Here is an 18796-nt window from a genome sequence, read left to right on the forward strand (position 1 = left end):
AGAGCACCAGGTCTCTCAGAGCTTTTCTTCCTCTGTTTTTAAGTCAAATTTCTTTGACGTTATATGCACTTGTTGCTAATCTAAAATTGATTAAAGCCTGTGCAATGAGACAATGCAAGTTCTGTGGCTTTGTTGTTTTGTGCTGGATTGCACAGATTGTTTCTTGAGCCTAAGGCTGCCTTCCACCACCCATAACAGGGCCGGGGAAATTGCAGCTCTGCCATAACTGCTCCAGCAAGTTTTTGTTCTATTCTAGCTTTCACTTTGTTTACAAGCCATGCTTGGTTTTTTGTTGGGAAACTATTCATGTGCATCCATGGAATTCCAGCGTATGTAAAGCTTTCCCCATGTACATAGGACCGAAACATTTTAATGTGTCCATAGTTTATTTCAAATTCCCATTTATAATTCCAGCTCAATCAGATTATTTCAAATCTCCATTTATCAGTTTTTTCTTGTAGAGCACTTACTTTGCCTGAACATTCCCTTTTTTACGTTGGGAAAAATTTAACCAGGCCCGCGGCGTAGCGCAAACCACCTATTTAGTTATTACAATTTAAGCATGATTGACTAAACAATTGCCCCTGCTAATAACAAAAGAATAAATGATTTGATCACTGACCTCTAGCACTTTGTACTGAATCTATGATTCAAGTTCACTATCTCAAGAGATCTCATTATCAACAACAGGATTGGGCCACCTGAGCTTTGAACTCCACTTACATTTTCCTTTGCTAGAGGCAACTCCATTAATTTGAAAGATTGAGTGCAAAATCTCCAGCTTCAGATATCCTGTATCAGAGACCAGAATGAAACAAGGCACTGGTATCACATCTTCCCGGAAGACATGTTTTTATTGTAGGGGTTTACTTTCAAATATTCAAGGCAAAGGTTTGCTATTCTCTGAACAAGTCCCCATTTTTGTCAACAAGCAGAAAAGCAATAAATAAATGTGTTCACACTTTCTTTGCTCTATGCAGGTATTCTATCATTATGATCACAATACTAAGAAATTTCAGTCACTATACCTCTTGGTATTAAGAACTGGAGGGTTACTTCCACTCTGGCCATTTGGTTGGATCAAATGACCCCCTCTTCACTTTCGATAGACCAGACCTCTGAGGATAGTCATGCCACACCATTTCCATCTGGAAGGAATTAAAGAGGATATGATCAATCAGAATTCTGCCAACAATGGGTTAGAATGAGGTTCTGCCAACAATGGGTTAGAATGAGCAATCATTGAGAAAGAACTTCAGGTAGACACAAGGTTGGCTTGAGAAAAGAGTGCAAGGATATTTTAAGAAACATGAGCTGTTTTCCACTTGAAAAGTGGAATCTCTGTTGGAATAGTTACAAGCTTGAGTACTTCAATTAAAGACTCGAACTTGACTATGTAACTACCTGAAATACATGGTCTCATTGATGTCAATGGCAACTAATCATGATGGAAGTTAGCATACTAGAATCAAAGAGAAAACATACTTTGAGCACATGCATGTCTCTGTGTGTGTGTGTGTGTGTGTGTGTGTGTGAGAGAGAGAGAGAGAGAGAGAGAGAGTTTAAGGATGTCATGGAGTGCTACTAAGGTGATGCATCACTGGGAGGGGGAAGATGCTGCAGTGAGAGGATATAAAGCTCCACGCACCTCTCCAACAATCACAGTGTCACCTTCCTTGACTCCCATCTTCAAGAGTGACTTGTTCACGCCACAAGCCTCCAACACATGTTGGAATCTTGTGTCAGAATCTTTATATCTGTTCAAAATTATACGTTAAATACTTCAGATGCAAAATGGAGTAAGACAACCAGAAGGAAAGGCTATTATCTCAAAAATGCAAGATATGCATTCCAGAATATGCCAGATCTAATGGAAACTGACAAGCATGGCATGAAGTAATGATCATGCACAAGCATTCAAGTTCGGGCAAATTATGTCCTATCCTAGAGTAGCAACCAAATCATAGATGTAAATCTACAAACAAACAAGAGAAAATTGATTCTTAGTAGAAAATAGAAGCAGTTGAATAAATCCAAGTTATTAAAACAAGATGGAGATTTTTTTCCAACCCATAGGATCCTTATAAAAAGCAGGCAACTAAAAAGGCAAACAATAATACAGAAATGAGAATAGCACACTATCAAAGTTACCCATTCGCTGATGATTTGTAACAAGTTCCATTCATTCTGGCAATGTTCTAGTGAGCCTAATCATTGGAACGGATACTAGCAACCACAAATGTTCATGTCAACTGAAATAACCAAACCAGGTAAACAATGCAGGTTTGTGGTATGGTAATCCATTGGCCAAGATAGAAAACAGAATAAGAAAATTCTATTTGAGATTCCACTAAAAAAAATGGTGTATGTGGATTTTGCACCCTTCCTGTATCTGGACTGAAACCTAACTCGGTCAGCATTACTTTGCTAGGTTTACAGGGAGAGTTACATATGTCCAGACAGAAAACACATCAATACATACAGTATAATCTGAAATCATATTTGACCATTATCGACCAAAGATGCTAACACAAGAAAAGAGGTGACTGAAAAATATAGTGAGAAGTAATCAGAGTGAGAAGTTCATAGCCCACCGCCAATTTGTCATCTGAACAAAACGTTGCAATCCAGCCCCAACTACTTGCCATGTTTTAGACGCATTGTCATAAGAGATTTCAAAGTCATTAATAGGAGCTCTTCGCTGCCTTTGTACCATATCAGCTACATGATTCAAATTTATCGGATGGGTCCAACCTAACACAGATGAAAACTCTTCAAGACATTGTAGGGTTGAAAATAATGGATATGCAACATAATTTTGAGTACTCTAGCATGATCAATAGGCCATATTAAAGTCAATTTTTTAAAAAAAATAGAAAGTAGAAATTTGACCTTCAGACCCCTTATTGGCTTCTTTACTTTCTTGCAGAAGCTTATGAGCAGCACAAATCACTTCATGTGTCCCTTCTCTCTTCACAGCACTCATGCAAAAAGTCTCAATCCCACGTGCTTCTAGCTTTTCCTTGAATAACTGCCAGTTTTCATATGCCTCTGGAAGGTCCATTTTGTTATAGGCAACTACATAAGGCTTCTCCGCAAGTTCAGGACTAAACATTTCCAGCTCAAGACGAACAGCATCAAATTCGAATTCTGGCTGCTGTGAAGATCCATCAACAACATGTACCTGGGAGTCCAAAACAATGTAGATTCCGTCAGTTGAAATATCAAACAAATAATAGGAGGGTGAGACCCATCCAAATATCCTTAATGTAAAAGATAAGGAATGAAGGAAAATAATAGAACCATGGGTGAAGAGATAGTAGATATGGATCACATTGTTACCATCACTTCAATTATCATTCATGAGCTCTCTTTAAAATCACTGCTGTTTTCATCAACATGAGCCAAATTTTTATCTTCTTACACCATGCATAGAGTCACTGACACAAATATCAGAAAAACATTTTGCACGTCACGTCATTTCCAGTGACCCAAAGACTTGAGGATAGAGAATCTTATAGAATAAGGTAAGGATGTGAAACATAACATGACAAGCTCAAAGTAGAATAATTTACTGTTACAATCACAACAGGAAAATGAATTTCTCTATAAATCGCATCATTAAATTAGTTGCAGTTCATGATAGAAAGCCTGTACCAGGGCAGAACACCTTTCTGTGTGTCGTAGAAACTCGTGACCTAGGCCAAAACCCCGATGTGCTCCTTCAAGTAAACCTGGAAGGTCTGCTACTACCATTGTAGAGTCATAATCAAATGAAACTACACCCAGGTTAGGAAGTAGAGTAGTAAAAGGATAATTCGCTATTGCTGGCTGTGCAGCACTTATGACACTCAAAAGTGTGCTTTTCCCAGCATTTGGAGCACCCACTATTCCAACATCAGCGACCAGCTTTAGCTCCAGCTCCAACCACCTGTTCATGCATGACATTAATTCTAATGAGCACGTATCAAAACAAACTCTTCCAGAACATATAGCTACATCCCTTAAGCCCGACGAACTATGAGATTTAACAACTTTATCATGTTGACCTTGACGCTTTAATCAACCATTCTCATCACGATCACTTTAATCAAAGCAAAGCAAGATCAACGAAAATAAATCATAGTACTACGAAACCCATTGGAACAACAACGCTAAGCTAACAAATCATTTCAAAGGCTTAAGAAGACACAATTTATAGCACACACGCAATCACAACACAATTCAAAAGGCAACCAATAAAAGGCAGCCAAAACACATAATGGTAAAACACAAATCACAATTAAAAATATACTCACATTTCCGAACCCTCTTCACCATTTTCGGCAATCCTAGGTACCTTATTACTCCCACACTTAAATGCAGCATTCCCTCTCCCGCCTCTCCCACCAGGCAAAACCAAAGCCCTTTGTCCTGGAGACAACAACTCCAACAAAACCTCCTCATTCCCAGCCTCCCTAACAACCGTCCCCGGCGGCACTTTCACCACGATATCCTCTCCTTTCGCTCCACCCATGCATGACCCTTGACCGTGAGACCCTCTCCCCGCCCTATAATGCACTCTATTCCTAAATGGCAATAAAGAATTTATCGAGCTATCAACTTCTAGATACACGTTCCCTCCTCTCCCTCCATCCCCTCCCGACGGTCCTCCCAGTGGCACAAATTTCTCGCGCCGAAAAGCCACCACTCCATTCCCACCATCTCCGGCTTTGACATAGATTTTCGCCCGGTCAAAACACCGCATTACAGCCGGCACTCCCTTCTCCTTCACACCTTCTTCTTCACCCTCGAAATCTGACAAACTCACATTCTCTCCGTCAGCAAACTCCCCCAACTCTTCTCCTTCATAAAAACCATCACTATTATAACTATTAACACTTTTGCCATTCACTGTTTCTTCTTCTTCCTCCTCCTCCTCGCTTTCATACTCATAATCCGCGTCCTCTTCGAAATGTGTATTAACTTCAAATCGCCCGTAATCCACACGTAAATCACCATCCATTCCATCTTCGGTCCCCAAACGCTGCGATTCACTGTCACTATCCTGTTTGACTACATTAGCATCAGAGAGCTTGATTTCTTCTGGTGGTCTAGATCCTAGGTTCAACGACGGGACTGTGAAGTCTTCTAGAGGAGGTAAGCAAGTGTAACTAGTGGCTTCGCCGGCGGTGGAAGTGATTGTCTGAGGCGGGGATTTGAATTTTGCCTTTTGAGGTTTGAGCTTGCGGTTTCGGTTGGAATTAGGGTTTCTTGGTGAGGCTTTGCTAGGGATAGGGTTAGATTTTGGGGATTTAGGGCGGGAAATTGCTTGGAGAGAAATAAAGGAGGAGGTGGTTATTGTGGATATGGAAGCCATTTCCGTGCTTACTGGATATCGATCCTGTTTGTCCCTCTGTTTATAATTTTATTTTTTATGGGATGAATTCCATCCCTTTACTTGTACATCTGGTAAAAATAGATCCTCTACTTTTGAATTGTATCCAAATAGCCCTTAATTGACTAATTCTTGCGTCTCTGCAAGTAAGACTTCGAAGAGTGACCCTCCAGTTGCAGGAGATATTTTCTTACAATCCAAGGGTAAATTGTCGACAAGCATAATCTACCCAAAATTATAGACTTCTTTAGGACATCCGATTAAATTATAACGATTTGATTTTGTACGTAGAAACTTAAATACAACTATTTTTTTATTTTTTTACAGAGGCATAGCTATTTTTTTCAAGTATTTAAAAAAAAATAAAAATTTTTTTTATTGATTTTTTTAATTTATTTATTTATATCATTTTAATGTTGATATTAAAAATAATTTTTTAAAAATAATAATATATTTTTAAATAAAAAACAGGCAATCCACACATGTGTACAACGAAGAACAAAAAATACAAGCGTCATAAAACCACTCCAAAGAACAACATCAACATAACCCAAGCTAGAATCAAACATCTAAGCCATCTCAAAGCAATACACACAAAAACTCTGTTGTGATCCATTACAGTATATATATGACATGATATGCCCGCGTACTGTCGCGGGCTTATAAAATAAATACACTTGATAGTGTTATAATTGTGAACCAACGCTAGATAAGTAATAGAAATTAAAGGTATGATGGAGCAAATATTTCATGACGAAAAAAAAAGTTGTGTTAGTGATCAAAAACTTAGAGACTGATCAAAATGATTTGTAGCATTCTCTAGTGTTTTGTGAGAAAAGATACAGTGTTTTCGCCACATGATTTAACTTTTCAGTTAATAAAAAGAAAAAAAATTACAAAGTTAAATTCTCTACCAACTTAATATTAAAAAAAAAATCAACAAAGATAATTTTGGAAGGAAAAAAACCTATGAGAAAAAACGTTGTAGCAATTGACAATGTTTTGTAAGGAAAACTATAGCGTTTTTCCCAATAAAATAAAATAAAAAACCATTTAGAGAAATATTGTAGCAATCCACAGTGTTTTGTGAGAAAAACTACAACGCTTTCCTCATATGATTTAGCTTTATTGTAATTATAATTCTTAACCAACTCAATATTTAAAAAAAAATCGACAATGATAATTTTGGAAAAAAATTATAAAAAAATCACATGGAAAAACACAGCAACAATTCACAGTGTTTTAAAGAAAAAAAATTACAAAGCTAAATTCTTAATCAGCTCAATATTTTAAAAAAAATCGACAGAGGCAATTTTAGAAAAAAAATAACAAAACAAACAGCAAAAAAAGGAAAAAAAAAATCATGTTGGAAACACTGTAGCAATTCACAGTGTTTCGTGATGAAAGCTACAGTGCTTCCCCACATGATTTAGCCTTATTTGTAACAACTTGTAATTGTAATTCACAAACAACTCAATATTAAAAAAATAAAATTGAAAAAGATAATTTGAAAAAAATTATAACAAAAAAAAACCATGTGGATAGACACTGTAGCAATCCATAATGTTTTATGAGCAAAACTACAATGCTTTCCTCGCATGATTAAGCTTTATTACAAAGTTAAATTCTAACCAACTCAATATTAAAAAAAAATAAACGAAGATAATTTTGAAAAAAAATATCACAAAAAAAGAAAACACAAAAGAAACTGGAAAAAAAAATCATGTGAAGAAAAACTGTATCAATCCATAGTGTTTTGTGAGGAAAAACTTGTATTTACTTGTAATAGCAATTCTTAACCAGCTTAATATTTAAAAAATAAAATTGACAAAGATAATTTTAGAGAAAAACATAACAAAAACAGAAAAAAAAACCATAAGGGAAAAAACATTGTAGTAATCAACAATAATTTTCAAGGAAAGTTACAGTGCTTTCCTCACATATTGTAACTGTAATTATTAACCAGCTCAATATTAAAAAATAAAATAAAATAAAGATAATTTCGAAGAAAATCTTAAAAAAACCATGCGGAGAAACACTGTAGCAATCAACAATGTTTTAAAGAAAAAAATTACAAAACTAAATTCTCAATTAGCTCCATATTAAAAAAAAATCGACAAATATAATTTAAAAAAAAAAGAAATAAAATAGAAAAATTATGTGGAAAAACATCACAACAATCCACAGTATTTTAAAGAAAAAAATTACAAAGTAAAAATTTTAACCAGGTCAATATTTAAAAAGTAAAATCAACAAAAATAAGTTTGGAAAAACAAATAATAAATGAAAAAAAAAAGAAAAAATAGGAAAGTTGGAAAGCAAATAATTTTGAAAAAAAAAGAAAAATGAAAAAAGTTAGCAAAAAAAAGGGAAAACACTGTGGATTACTGTTGTAATCCACAGTTTTGTGTGTGGGGGAACAATGATTCCCCCACACGGTTTAGAGTATGTTGTAATGTAATATAAGATTTACTTGTTTTTGTATTTTAAAATTGTTTTAAAAAAATTAGAAATACTTTTAATTTTTTCTTTATTTTAAATTAATATTTTTTTATGTTTTCATATAATTTTAACGTGTTAATGTTAAAAATAATTTTTTAAAAATAAATTATTTTAATGCATTTTAAAATAAAAAAACTTAAAAAAATAATTATTATCATGCTCTAAATACTCTCGTACTGTTTCCACGATAACATCACCTCACTTTTTTTTCTCTCTTTTCTTTTGATTATTCAGATATGATTAACCTTTTTTATATTTAAAACCACTATGGACATGATTTGTCTCTCTTTTTTTTTCCATGAAAATAATTGCACACAAGGTAGGATCAATAAAATTAACAATTTGTAGTTTTTTAAGTTTATGCCAGGGGAAAATAATTGTTATGACATTTAAACCACAAAATTTATTAATCAAAGTAGAATGGCATAATATATAATACCATAAATGTTGGGGTGTTTAAGTATAATTGGTTAAATATCAGGACTTAATCAACATTTGAAAAACTTGCAGGTAACGTTTGAGATTTAAACAATTACTTTTAAAAATATTTATTTAAAAATAATATATATTTTTATTTTTATAAAATTATCTTTTATGCTATTCTATAAAAAACAATTTAAATATATATATATATATATATATATATATATTTTAATTTTAATAAAAAATAAATTAAGAGTTTATTTGGAATGTGATAATAGTGGCCGTTCAAAGTATTTTTCACTTAAAAATATATCAAAATAAAGTTTTTTTTTAAAAAATTATTTTTAATATCAGCACATCAAAACAATTAAAAATATATATATATAAAATTTATTTTAAACAAGAAAAATTAAAATTTTTGAAAACACAGTTTGAGTTTCCAAACACACCCGCACACCAAATATTTAGTACCTATTTGACATTGAGGTTGCGGTTGAGGTTCAGAGTCAGCCACAAATATTAACGTTTAGTTAAGTTAAAAACTGAGTTTTGTTTAGGTGGGACCTACTTAAATTACAGCTGTGACCGTGGTTTAACAAAAACAAAATTTTTATACTGATGCTTCACTGTTCACGCCAATTAATTCAGCTCTCCACTGTTCATGACCCGAACAAGTTCTAGTCCCAACCTAAATGCATTGGATTAGGTCCTACCCAGTAAAATAAAAAAAATCCAACAAAATTTTTGTTCTCAGGCATTGTGTTTTATTTGAAAAACTAGTTTTAAATATTATTTAATAACATTACATAATTATATTAGAAGAAAATTCCATAATGACATAACATTTACAGAATTTAATCACAATCCCAATTTTATTCCTGATAATATTTTATCTGATATTATTGCACGCTCAGGAAGTTATGGAAAACATTATTAACCAAACACATTAAACTATTTTTTTATTCAACCTCAATTTTAACCACAGTTTTAGATACTGTTTGGTAATGTGGTTGCGGGTGAACACACATATCAACACGAAAAAAATGTGATTTTGCTTGGTAGGACCCACCAACTTTCACTAGCGTGTCGCAGGTTTGGAGAAGCAGCATTTTGTTGCTTCTCGTGGTGATTTCCATTGAACAGTGGAGCCATGCTCCATTGTCGCACTGTTCACTAATGAACAATTTTGTTTTTGAAAAACAAATGCAGTTAATTGATTTCACTCGCACTGTTTATGTGAACGTGAACAACAATTTTTTTTGTTTTTTTTTAAATTAGTTTAAAGTGAATTAAATTTACTCGTACTGTAATCTCAATTTTATTCCTGATAATATTTTACATAATTTTGTAGTTCTTGTCGGATGAATTTTGTATGTAATGGAATTGTAGATAGTTTAATGGAACAATAAATTTTTTTTTATATTAAGTATGATTTATTTCATGATGTAATAGCAATAATTAAATCTATAATATTTAAATTAAAAACCATAAATATTAATATATATATATTTTAAATTATTTTATAACCTCAATTTCAAAAGCATTATTAACCAAACACATTAAATTACTTTTTGTTCAACCTCAATTTCAACCACAGTTTTAACCAAACATATATTTTTTCAACTCAACCTCAACTAAAATTACTTTTTATGAAATATTTTTTTTTAAATCACAACCACAATAATTATCACAATACCAAACACACTCTTGATAAAAATATATATTTTTTTAAAGCAACTTTAAATACTATTTATAAAATAACTTTTACCCGATCATAACAATAAAACCATCCCAAAAGCAAATCCTCTCAAACTGTACTTAATTTCGATTTCCAAATAAAAAAAACATCACGTAAAAGAAAAACTCCGTCTCTTCGTAACTTTTGAATCTAACAGAAGAAGCTAACAAATCGAAAAACCAGATAGAAAGAGAGAGAGAGAGCGAGGGTCTTTGGTTTCCAAATCAGCAATGCACGTAATTCTAGTGTCTTAACTCGCCGATTTGAACTCCGAACTCTCCCGAGACAACTTGGATTACTGTAATTTGGCCATGTACAGTGGGTCTGGCGATGGCGAGAGCCACGAGGCAGCTCAGAGGAGAATCCCGCCGGCTTCGTCAATGCTTTGGGTCCGTAACCTCCGCCGGTTCATCGGATCCGGTGCCGGGCTCGGATCTGAAGCTCTCATGGGTCCGTTTCTTATTATCTTAGCTAATTTTTATTCTTAATTGTATATTTTTGTTAATTGGTTATGGAATTGAAGCAAGATTAGAGCTGTGACTGTACTTATATAACGATCAATGTGAAATGTTGTTTGCTTAATTTTGTAATCAGAGTTCTCAGTGTTTGCATGATTTGTACTATTACTTTGATTGATGATTTATAGGTTGATTAAGGCTAATTAGTTATTTTCTTCAAAAATATATTTGGGTTTCTAAAAATTAAAATCTAACTTGGTTTGTTTTCGCTGGGATTGTAGAGCTTGAGACGAAGAGAATATTGCTAGATATTTTCAAAGAGAAGCAACAAAAGAGTGCTGAAGGTGGCACAATACCAAGTTTCTACAAGAAGGCATGTTGCTGGAAGCCCTTTTCTTTTGATTTTAAACTATTTTATAACTAGATACAAGGCTGTTAGTTTACAACTTTAATTTTGGTGCGTCCTTCCGTTTAAGGATTTACTAAATAAATTCTGGGTTTCACTTGTTTTAGATGGAATGGAAGAGTTTTATTGACTGGAAGCTTAGATTTTGACTTGTTTATTGTGATGGTATTTTGTGTTTCCCTTTATTATTTGCTGATTTTCTTATATCCGTTTTCATGTTTTCTTTACTTAGAAACCTGAAGAAGGATCAATAAGTCATAGAGTCCAGAGGCTGGCAAAATATCGTTTTTTGAAGGTACTGTGTTAACCCTTCTGCTTGTTATACTTGTTACTTTTTGGTGGCCTAAGCATATGCTGGTATGCTTTATTGGTAACATGATAAACTCAATTCTTGCAGAAACAATCAGATCTTTTACTTAATGCGGATGATCTCGATGCAATGTGGGTTTGCTTGAGAGAAAATTGTGTGATCGATGATGCCACTGGTGCAGAAAAGGTTTGTGAGACTTGCTGTGCCAGTCTGTTTTTGTATCATACCAAATGTTGTTTATGTGCTTGGCAGATTTCTATATTTCAGTTACTAAAATCTGTACTTGTTTTCATTGAAGAATGTCCTAGCTTAGCATTATCAGATAATGAGAAGTTATGCTAAACATTGGTAACATACTTCATGATGCCGTGGCACTTATTTTTGCTATTTACATTTGTTAGGCTAGATTTGTTCCATGATGTTTTACTCTATAACCTAATAATTTTTTTTCACTTTAACCTAACTTATCTTCTGGATTATCATGTTGTAGATGAATTATGAAGATTTTTGTCACATAGCTTCGGTATGTACAGAGCAAATAGGCCCCAAATGCCGGCGCTTTTTCAGCCCATCTAATTTCATGAAGTTTGAAAAGGATGAATCCGGAAGAATTGCTATTTTACCATTTTACCTTTATGTGATGCGCACTGTGAGTAGGGCTTTTTAGGACCATGCTATTATTCACAACTTTATCTCTCTATTGAAGTTAATCCTTTTCTTTTTGAGCGCTGATTACTGTTCATTGTTGTTCAGGTTTCGCTTACACAGGCCAGAATCGATATGAGTGAGCTTGACGAGGATTCTGATGGATTTCTTCAGCCTCATGTATGACTTTATGCATTTTTTTTTTAACACCACATTTGGCTATCGGGTCTTCCTACTATTAGATCTTTATGAACACATTTATAGTAATTCACTTTTACAATCTTTTGTATAAAAAAAAGGACTACTTTGTTCTATTTCAGGAAATGGAGGCTTACATACGAGGTCTTATCCCTAATTTAGCACAACTACAGGATATGCCTGCTGCATTTATTCAAATGTATTGTCGCATAGCTGCTCACAAATTCTTCTTCTTTTGTGATCCTCATAGGCGAGGTTTGCATGGTTACCCCCTTTTACTACAGCAGAGTTTTTTCCTTTTTCAGTTATTCAATAATGATAATTTATTTCCCCTTTAATTCATGTAATCATTCTTGATATTTGATTGTTACAGTAATAACATATGTTTGCTTATTACCACAATCTGTGGGTTCTCTTTAAATGTTTTATTAGAATATAGAATATGAATTTACTTTTTGGTACATATAGTTCACGGTCTCCTCTTAACTAGCTAAATAAACGCTTGAAATCAAACTTTAGTGAGGATGGGGTTTCAAATTTTGAAGTCATTCTAACATTAGATGTTATCATTTTGCTGATGACCAAGGCTGATAATAAGTTACTGCAAATAACTTGATAAGCTGAAGATAACATCAATCACCTAAATGTTTGAAGAGTGAGTTGCATAATCTTTCGGGGCCTGAAAGGGAAACAGACGCATATATTGATCTGCCCTTTAAAAGATGTTAGTTTAATGTATGGATTATGGAAATTCTTGTAATTGTGAATGCTGGGGAAACATGGGTAAAGATTTAAACGGTCTGATTGTTACTTTTCTCTGTCTGGTTTTCCTCTTTGTAAGATTATGGTTATTTTTAAGGTATTCTGAACTTCCTTTTCAACTGGCTTTTCATAATAGTTGACGGTTAGTTTTCTTTACAGGGAAAGCCTGCATAAAGAAGGTGCTTCTTAGCAACTGTCTCCAGGAATTAATGGAATTGCACCAGGTGGGTTATAGATTTATATGTTTTGAATTTCTAGTCGCATGGGTAAACAATTGATATTTGTTTTACACCTGCTGGTTTTTTTCTGACACTAAATTCGTTTACTAGATTCTCCATTTGTTTTGTCCCTTTTCCTGCCTTCCCCCCTTCTTTCACGACTCTGTGACTATGCCAATATGATTTAAGAAGAAACTAAATGAAAAGATTGCGGGAATTTAGGATCTTCTTTCTTGACGTCATGAAAGTTGAAACATAGAGATGTCGAGGAAAATCAGGTAGGTCTCATTGTTGTATTTTGTGTAGTATATATATATACATGAGTTGTACATAAGATAAGTCAGGAACTAACTAACAGATACATCTAAGGAATACAATCCTATCAGAATACACACAGCTAAGGAATCCTTTCAGATACATAGATTTTTTACTTTCAAATTCCATCCACTACTTTACTTCCAATATTGAAAACAAAAATCTTGCTACATCTTTCCAAGTCATTTTACTGTAGAATGCTAGAAATAGAACTTGTTTGCCTAGAGATGATTTTCTTAGAAATATAATTGACTTGAATGTTGTCGTTGCTTGTTACAAGGGAATACAAATGCCCAGTTCTTTCCTGCTTTCTTTATCTGATAAATAATTAGTGCTTAAATGCATTATAGTATGCCTCTTCCATTCTCTACATCCAGTTAAAGAAGTGCAAGACAGTACTGTGTGTGAATAACCCCATACATCTTGGTATCTAAGTTTTCATTCTAACCTCTGTCTACAAATAGGAAAGTGAGGAGGAAGTCACTGACAGTGAACAAGCTGAAAATTGGTTTTCTTTGACATCCGCACAACGCATATGTGGTGAGTGGTTTGAATTTTTATTGTCCTTTTTTATTCTCGTCCAAACTACTACTAAACTGTTGTCTGTCTGTTTATTTAGTTGTTTTTTTTTTTGTGATGGTTTGATGTGTGCGTGCATTCATTTACAAGCCTTCTCAACTTTGTGATTAAGCATTAAATAGAGATCAGTGCAGTTTGATAATCATCAAATTATCAAGTGGTAATGACATAAGATTATGATAAACATCACAAAAGAGGTAGGCAATATATGAGTAAATGATTGATAGTAGCTGAGAGTCCAGGGCAGAGGAAAGAAAGAAGTGAATGTAAACTCTCTTGAGGTTCATCTGTTAACTATTTCTACAAGGTACATCGATTGAAATTGCTAGTGGTTAGTGATGCAGAACGATTGACTATGAGTTTACAAGGTGTAGATTTGATGATCCACGTTTCAGGAAATATTGTGATTTGGCTTGGAGCATGAGGTTGAGTCTTAGTTGTGTATCTAATCACGGTTCATTCCTCTGTAGATATGTTCCTTGCCCTTGATAAAGATATGAATGGAACACTGAGCAAGCAAGAACTTGGAGAATATGCAGATGGTACGCTGACAGGAATCTTTATTGAGAGAGGTAGGAGTTCTTATTCTCCTATCAGAATCTATAATGCTAGACCTTTTGGTTTCTTATCTTAAGAATGTAATTTCCCCTGAGATTATTGTCTCCATTCCGTGTTTGTTATGCTTTTGATAGTGTATGATGAGCATGTCCGCCGTGGAAAAGGTGGTGGAGGGAATACTCGGGAGATGGACTTTGAAAGTTTTCTTGACTTTGTTTTGGCATTAGAAAACAAAGACACTCCTGAAGGGTTGACATATTTATTTCGTTGTCTTGATCTTAGTGGACGGGGATTTCTCATCACTCCTGATATTCACTCACTTTTCAGGTGAGCATTCTTTCAGCATTTAAGTTGGCCTGAACTGCATTGCTTCAATTTTCATGTTTGTTTTTATTTTTGTCTTCTTTGGTTGCTAAGAGCGAGTTTGTGAAACTTCAATTTTCATCATGAGCAACCAATTTTAAAAAAACATGGAAGTAAAGAAAGGGAGCATCTAAAAGCTGAGAGCTACCTGATACAACCTTCCTAGAGAAAACTCTGTGGTTTCCTGCTTGTAGTGCTTAAGCAATTCTGCAAGCCTCAAATGTTCAGAGACATGAACCTAGATATTAGATTGAAAGGCACATAAAGATCACAGTTAACATCCACTGGTCCTTTTGATTTTTACAGTTTCAGCTGTTGGTATAAACATCGTCCCACTTAAACAAGTTTTTTACTTGTCAAACAGAGATGTACACCAGAAATGGATCGAGGGCGGTAACTATGAATTGTGCATTGAGGATGTGAGGGATGAAATATGGGATATGGTCAAGCCAGCTGACCCATTGAGGATTACACTCGCTGATCTGCTAGCTTGCAAACAAGGAGGGACTGTAGCCAGCATGCTTATAGATGTGCGTGGTTTTTGGGCACATGATAATAGAGAAAATCTTCTCCAGGAAGAGGAAGAACCAGAAGAAGAGTGACAGTGATCTGCTATCTAGAAGCCATTCATGCACTAACACAAATCCGTTTCTTTCCTTGGGATTCAGAGAGAATGTATTGTTTGATGTGTGCTTTTATGAGCTAATGTCATGTAAAAAGCTGTAACAATTGATGCATTCTGATAGTGACGAGCTGGCAGTATAACAGACTGTTCCGAGAGGAAGTTTCTTTTTCCTTTTGGCCCCTACTAAGTAGAAATACTAGGTTGACAAAAGTAGAGATGCCCCTGTCAGAAATAAAGAACTATCAGAAAAGAAAGCTAGTGCTCTCCAATTTCTTGAGTCAGAATACAGAGAGTTGATGCCTATTCATAGTTCAACTGTCAAATTGCACAAAATAAAACCTTACATTGCATGGGGGGTTCTTTCAGAATACGCTGACTCGCATGTCTCAGGTTCTCCCGTTTCCAGAGGCAAATGGGATCCACATCCATGCACTTCTTTGCGTACAGGATCTGGCCACTACCTGGGATCTCTTTCAGGATTCAAACAATTACTTTTTTACCTTATAATCAGTCTGTCTTTATGAAATGATCCTTTCTTACAAGGGCAGCCAGCTTAAACCAACCATGAGATGTTTAGATCGAGAGTTTAAACCAAGAAAGAAAGAAAGAAAGAAAAGGAAAGATGTACACTGAAAGCCCGACCCCTTCCTTCCCCACCTTCCCCAAAACAAAGAAGAGCAGCCCATTCCACCGGAAATCATTGAGAAGCTGCGCTCAATGCATCTGCTGATCATGCTTGGTAGGACCAGCACATCATTTCTGCATCCTTTCCAAGAGAACTTTGCTTCCTGCTTTACCACTGGCAAGATCCTCGGCATTGTATCTCCATGTTCCAACTCAAATTCCACCCCCAGTTGAGCATCTTTATCCACAAAATTTGGCTCATTCTCCAGCAACAACAGAGCTACCTATATGATGATTATTCATGCAATTGAGCAAATGCTTGCGAAATTATCACGGAGAAGTTCACACGAACCACAAACGACTTTCAATCATAAGAAGTCTTGATGCCTCAGCCAGTGAGGCTCCTAGCATAGCTTCATAGCTTCAGTGCTACTCCAAATGCAACAAGGCTAAAGACAGAAATGAGCCAAATTACATTGCACACTTGGGGTTTGTTTGGGAAAGTTATAGCTGTGTCTGTGGCGTTAGTTGTGGCTGTTTTGGTTGTACTCAACCACTGAGTCATATGTTTCCATGGTAAGACGCTTCCTGCAAAACATCTACCAGGACATTTTATTCTCACTATAATGTTAACGTAAATTTTACATTATCTTACAGATGAAGTTGGAAGTCTGAAAGTGATGCAATTGTATTTAAATTGTGTACCTTAGCTCATGCCAAATCGTGTTCGCCCAACCACGCAAAAAAGGTTGCAACCGTTCAAGAAAGTTGTCTTCAACACCAAGCTGTCCTGACTGAGCATCGGACTTGAGCCCAAGGCTTGCAACAAAAAGAGAGGAGGCAAGATGAACAATAACGGATGGATCTGGGTCCTCAAGGATGGTCTGTAGCCCTTTGAATCCACGGTTCTATCCTCTGCAGTATTCTTTGTTTCATGAAACCATCTCTTGATATATTCTGAAAGTTCAAAAACATGAAATTAGTGTGGAGATTTGTCTAGATTTTATTGATAATATCAATACCCCATCACTATGCTTAGTGGAAACACCATTAGTGGTTAGTGCCACAATTAGTGGCATGTTTCAAGGCTCTCCTTTCTGCTCTCCTTCCTCCTATAAATGGAGACAATTAGTGATTAGTGAGGGCAGTGCAAGTGAAGAGGTGTGTGCAAGTGTGCAGAAGAAAATAATGCAATTGTGAGAGTGAAAGAGTGCAGATTTGAGAGAAACACCGAGTGTAAGAGTGAAACACTAGGTTTTGTGGGATTGTACTGGGTTGAGTAGCGTGTTTGTATCATTCCTCCAATAATATACAATCTGCTACCTCCGTGGACGTACCCGGTTTTGGGGAAACACGTAAATCTGCTTGTTTGTGTTTTATTTGTGTTTGCTTTCGGTCCTATATGCACAACAAATTGGTATCAGAGCATTAGGGAAGCTTAAACACAGAAAAACACGTTTTTCAGCTCTCTATTCAAAGTTGCAGAATTTTCAAAGTTCTCAGATCTTGATTTTGATCAGCTGCGGAGATTCCTCTCGTCGATACGAGTCCGGCGATATAAAGATCGTCGAAATCGGAGTTGAAACGAGCCCTGTAGAGCTCGCCGAAGTTTCGCCGGAAATCTGCCGGAAAAACCAGTCAGTGCCGGAATTCTCGCATGAGAAGACAGCCACGTCATCCGACACGTGGCGCTGAGTCATCATCCACGTCATCAACAGAGGGTCCACATCGACCTGTCATCAGACACGTCATCTAACAGTGACAGAATATTCTCTTGACAGAATAAGAATATTCCGTTACCAGTAAGAGAATATTCCCGTGACAGAATATTCTTTATCAGAGACAGAATATTCCTTCCCTGAGTCAACTCGGTCAGATTGGTTTTTTGGCCAACTCAGTGATTTTTTGACCCGTTTTTGGCCGAGTCAAGTTGGTTCCTAGCATTTTCAACCATTCCAGACGCAACTGTGGTGTCCGTTTTGTTAAACAGCATACCAAAGTTATTGTTTTGGCACTTTTGAGCATAAAAGTGTGTGCTTTAACAAGTTCGGGATTCCATTTGTAATCCAAAGACGTCCTAATGGCTGATATTCCAGAAGAAAAATTAGTGGGGAATGCTAGTATACCTCCACAATACATCCCGGTATCGAATACCAAATTTGAGGTGGAGAAGTTTGATGGGAAATGTAATTTTGGCATGTGGAAATGTGAAGTCATGGATATGCTTGTCCAAATAAATTTAGATTTCACTCTAGAAGATAAACCAGAGGATCTGGATGATAAAAGCTGGGAAAGGATAAATCGGTTGGCTTGCAGTTCATCCGACTTTGTCTTGTAAAGGATCAGAAGTACGCTTTTTCAGAATAAAACTCTGCAAAGGAATTATGGCAAGCACTGGAGGACAAGTTTATGAAGAAGAGTATAGAGAATCATCTCTACTTGAAGAAAAGGATCTTCCGGTTTCAGCACAAGAAAGGTACTTCTATGAATGAGCATCTGAATGATTTCAATAAAATAATAGTTGATTTGAAGAATTTAGATGTGGAAATTGATGATGAAGATAAAGCTCTACTATTATTAAATTCACAGCCTGACACATATGAACATCTTGTCACCACTTTACTGTATGGTAAAGAAAAGATTAAATTCATTGATGTGTCCAATGCTTTGGTGAACAATGAGTATCGGAAGAAGG

The 18796-nt window shown here is 35.3% G+C and overlaps 2 protein-coding genes, 1 long non-coding RNA gene and 1 other non-coding gene across 4 annotated transcripts; 2 read left to right on the forward strand and 2 right to left on the reverse strand.

The window, feature by feature from the left end:
• Window positions 1–470: 470 nt before the first annotated feature.
• Window positions 471–5393, reverse strand: LOC133697628 (GTP-binding protein OBGC, chloroplastic). Its single transcript, XM_062120319.1, has 7 exons — window positions 4299–5393; window positions 3658–3931; window positions 2893–3184; window positions 2595–2754; window positions 1649–1757; window positions 1029–1148; window positions 471–792 (listed from the first exon to the last, which is right to left on the reverse strand). Exons 1-6 carry the CDS (start codon window positions 5357–5359, stop codon window positions 1053–1055), a joined length of 1992 nt encoding a protein of 663 aa, XP_061976303.1. The 5' UTR covers window positions 5360–5393; the 3' UTR covers window positions 471–792; window positions 1029–1052.
• Window positions 5394–10095: 4702 nt separating this feature from the next.
• Window positions 10096–15647, forward strand: LOC133697550 (probable serine/threonine-protein phosphatase 2A regulatory subunit B'' subunit TON2). The gene is made up of 12 exons (XM_062120181.1): window positions 10096–10490; window positions 10780–10871; window positions 11137–11199; window positions 11302–11400; window positions 11705–11863; window positions 11968–12039; window positions 12180–12312; window positions 12979–13043; window positions 13817–13892; window positions 14402–14503; window positions 14624–14816; window positions 15217–15647. The coding sequence occupies exons 1-12, from the start codon at window positions 10352–10354 to the stop codon at window positions 15452–15454; spliced, it is 1431 nt and encodes a 476-aa protein (XP_061976165.1). The 5' UTR covers window positions 10096–10351; the 3' UTR covers window positions 15455–15647.
• Window positions 14974–15088, forward strand: LOC133698080 (small nucleolar RNA snoR104). Its single transcript, XR_009843004.1, has one exon. It is a non-coding gene; the product is annotated as a small nucleolar RNA snoR104 (small nucleolar RNA).
• LOC133697552 (uncharacterized) lies at window positions 15065–17066 on the reverse strand. Its single transcript, XR_009842894.1, has 2 exons — window positions 16807–17066; window positions 15065–16700 (listed from the first exon to the last, which is right to left on the reverse strand). It is a non-coding gene; the product is annotated as an uncharacterized LOC133697552 (long non-coding RNA).
• Window positions 17067–18796: the final 1730 nt, after the last annotated feature.

This window comes from Populus nigra, chromosome 6 (genome assembly GCF_951802175.1).
Source record: "Populus nigra chromosome 6, ddPopNigr1.1, whole genome shotgun sequence".
Classification (NCBI taxonomy): domain Eukaryota; kingdom Viridiplantae; phylum Streptophyta; class Magnoliopsida; order Malpighiales; family Salicaceae; genus Populus; species Populus nigra.

What these genes read in the sequence shown, in the direction of transcription:
- LOC133697628 (XM_062120319.1), bottom strand. Translation starts at nt 5,359, where the DNA reads ATGGCTTCCATATCCACAATAACCACCTCCTCCTTTATTTCTCTCCAA. An exon ending in CAGAAAGGTGTTCTGCCCTG is followed by an intron (nt 3,185 to 3,657) that starts GTACAGGCTTTC and finishes TTGGACTCCCAG; the next exon opens with GTACATGTTGTTGATGGATC. An exon ending in AGCCAATAAGGGGTCTGAAG is followed by an intron (nt 2,755 to 2,892) that starts GTCAAATTTCTA and finishes CATCTGTGTTAG; the next exon opens with GTTGGACCCATCCGATAAAT.
- LOC133697550 (XM_062120181.1), top strand. Translation starts at nt 10,352, where the DNA reads ATGTACAGTGGGTCTGGCGATGGCGAGAGCCACGAGGCAGCTCAGAGG. An exon ending in ATGGATTTCTTCAGCCTCAT is followed by an intron (nt 12,040 to 12,179) that starts GTATGACTTTAT and finishes GTTCTATTTCAG; the next exon opens with GAAATGGAGGCTTACATACG. An exon ending in GATATTCACTCACTTTTCAG is followed by an intron (nt 14,817 to 15,216) that starts GTGAGCATTCTT and finishes CTTGTCAAACAG; the next exon opens with AGATGTACACCAGAAATGGA.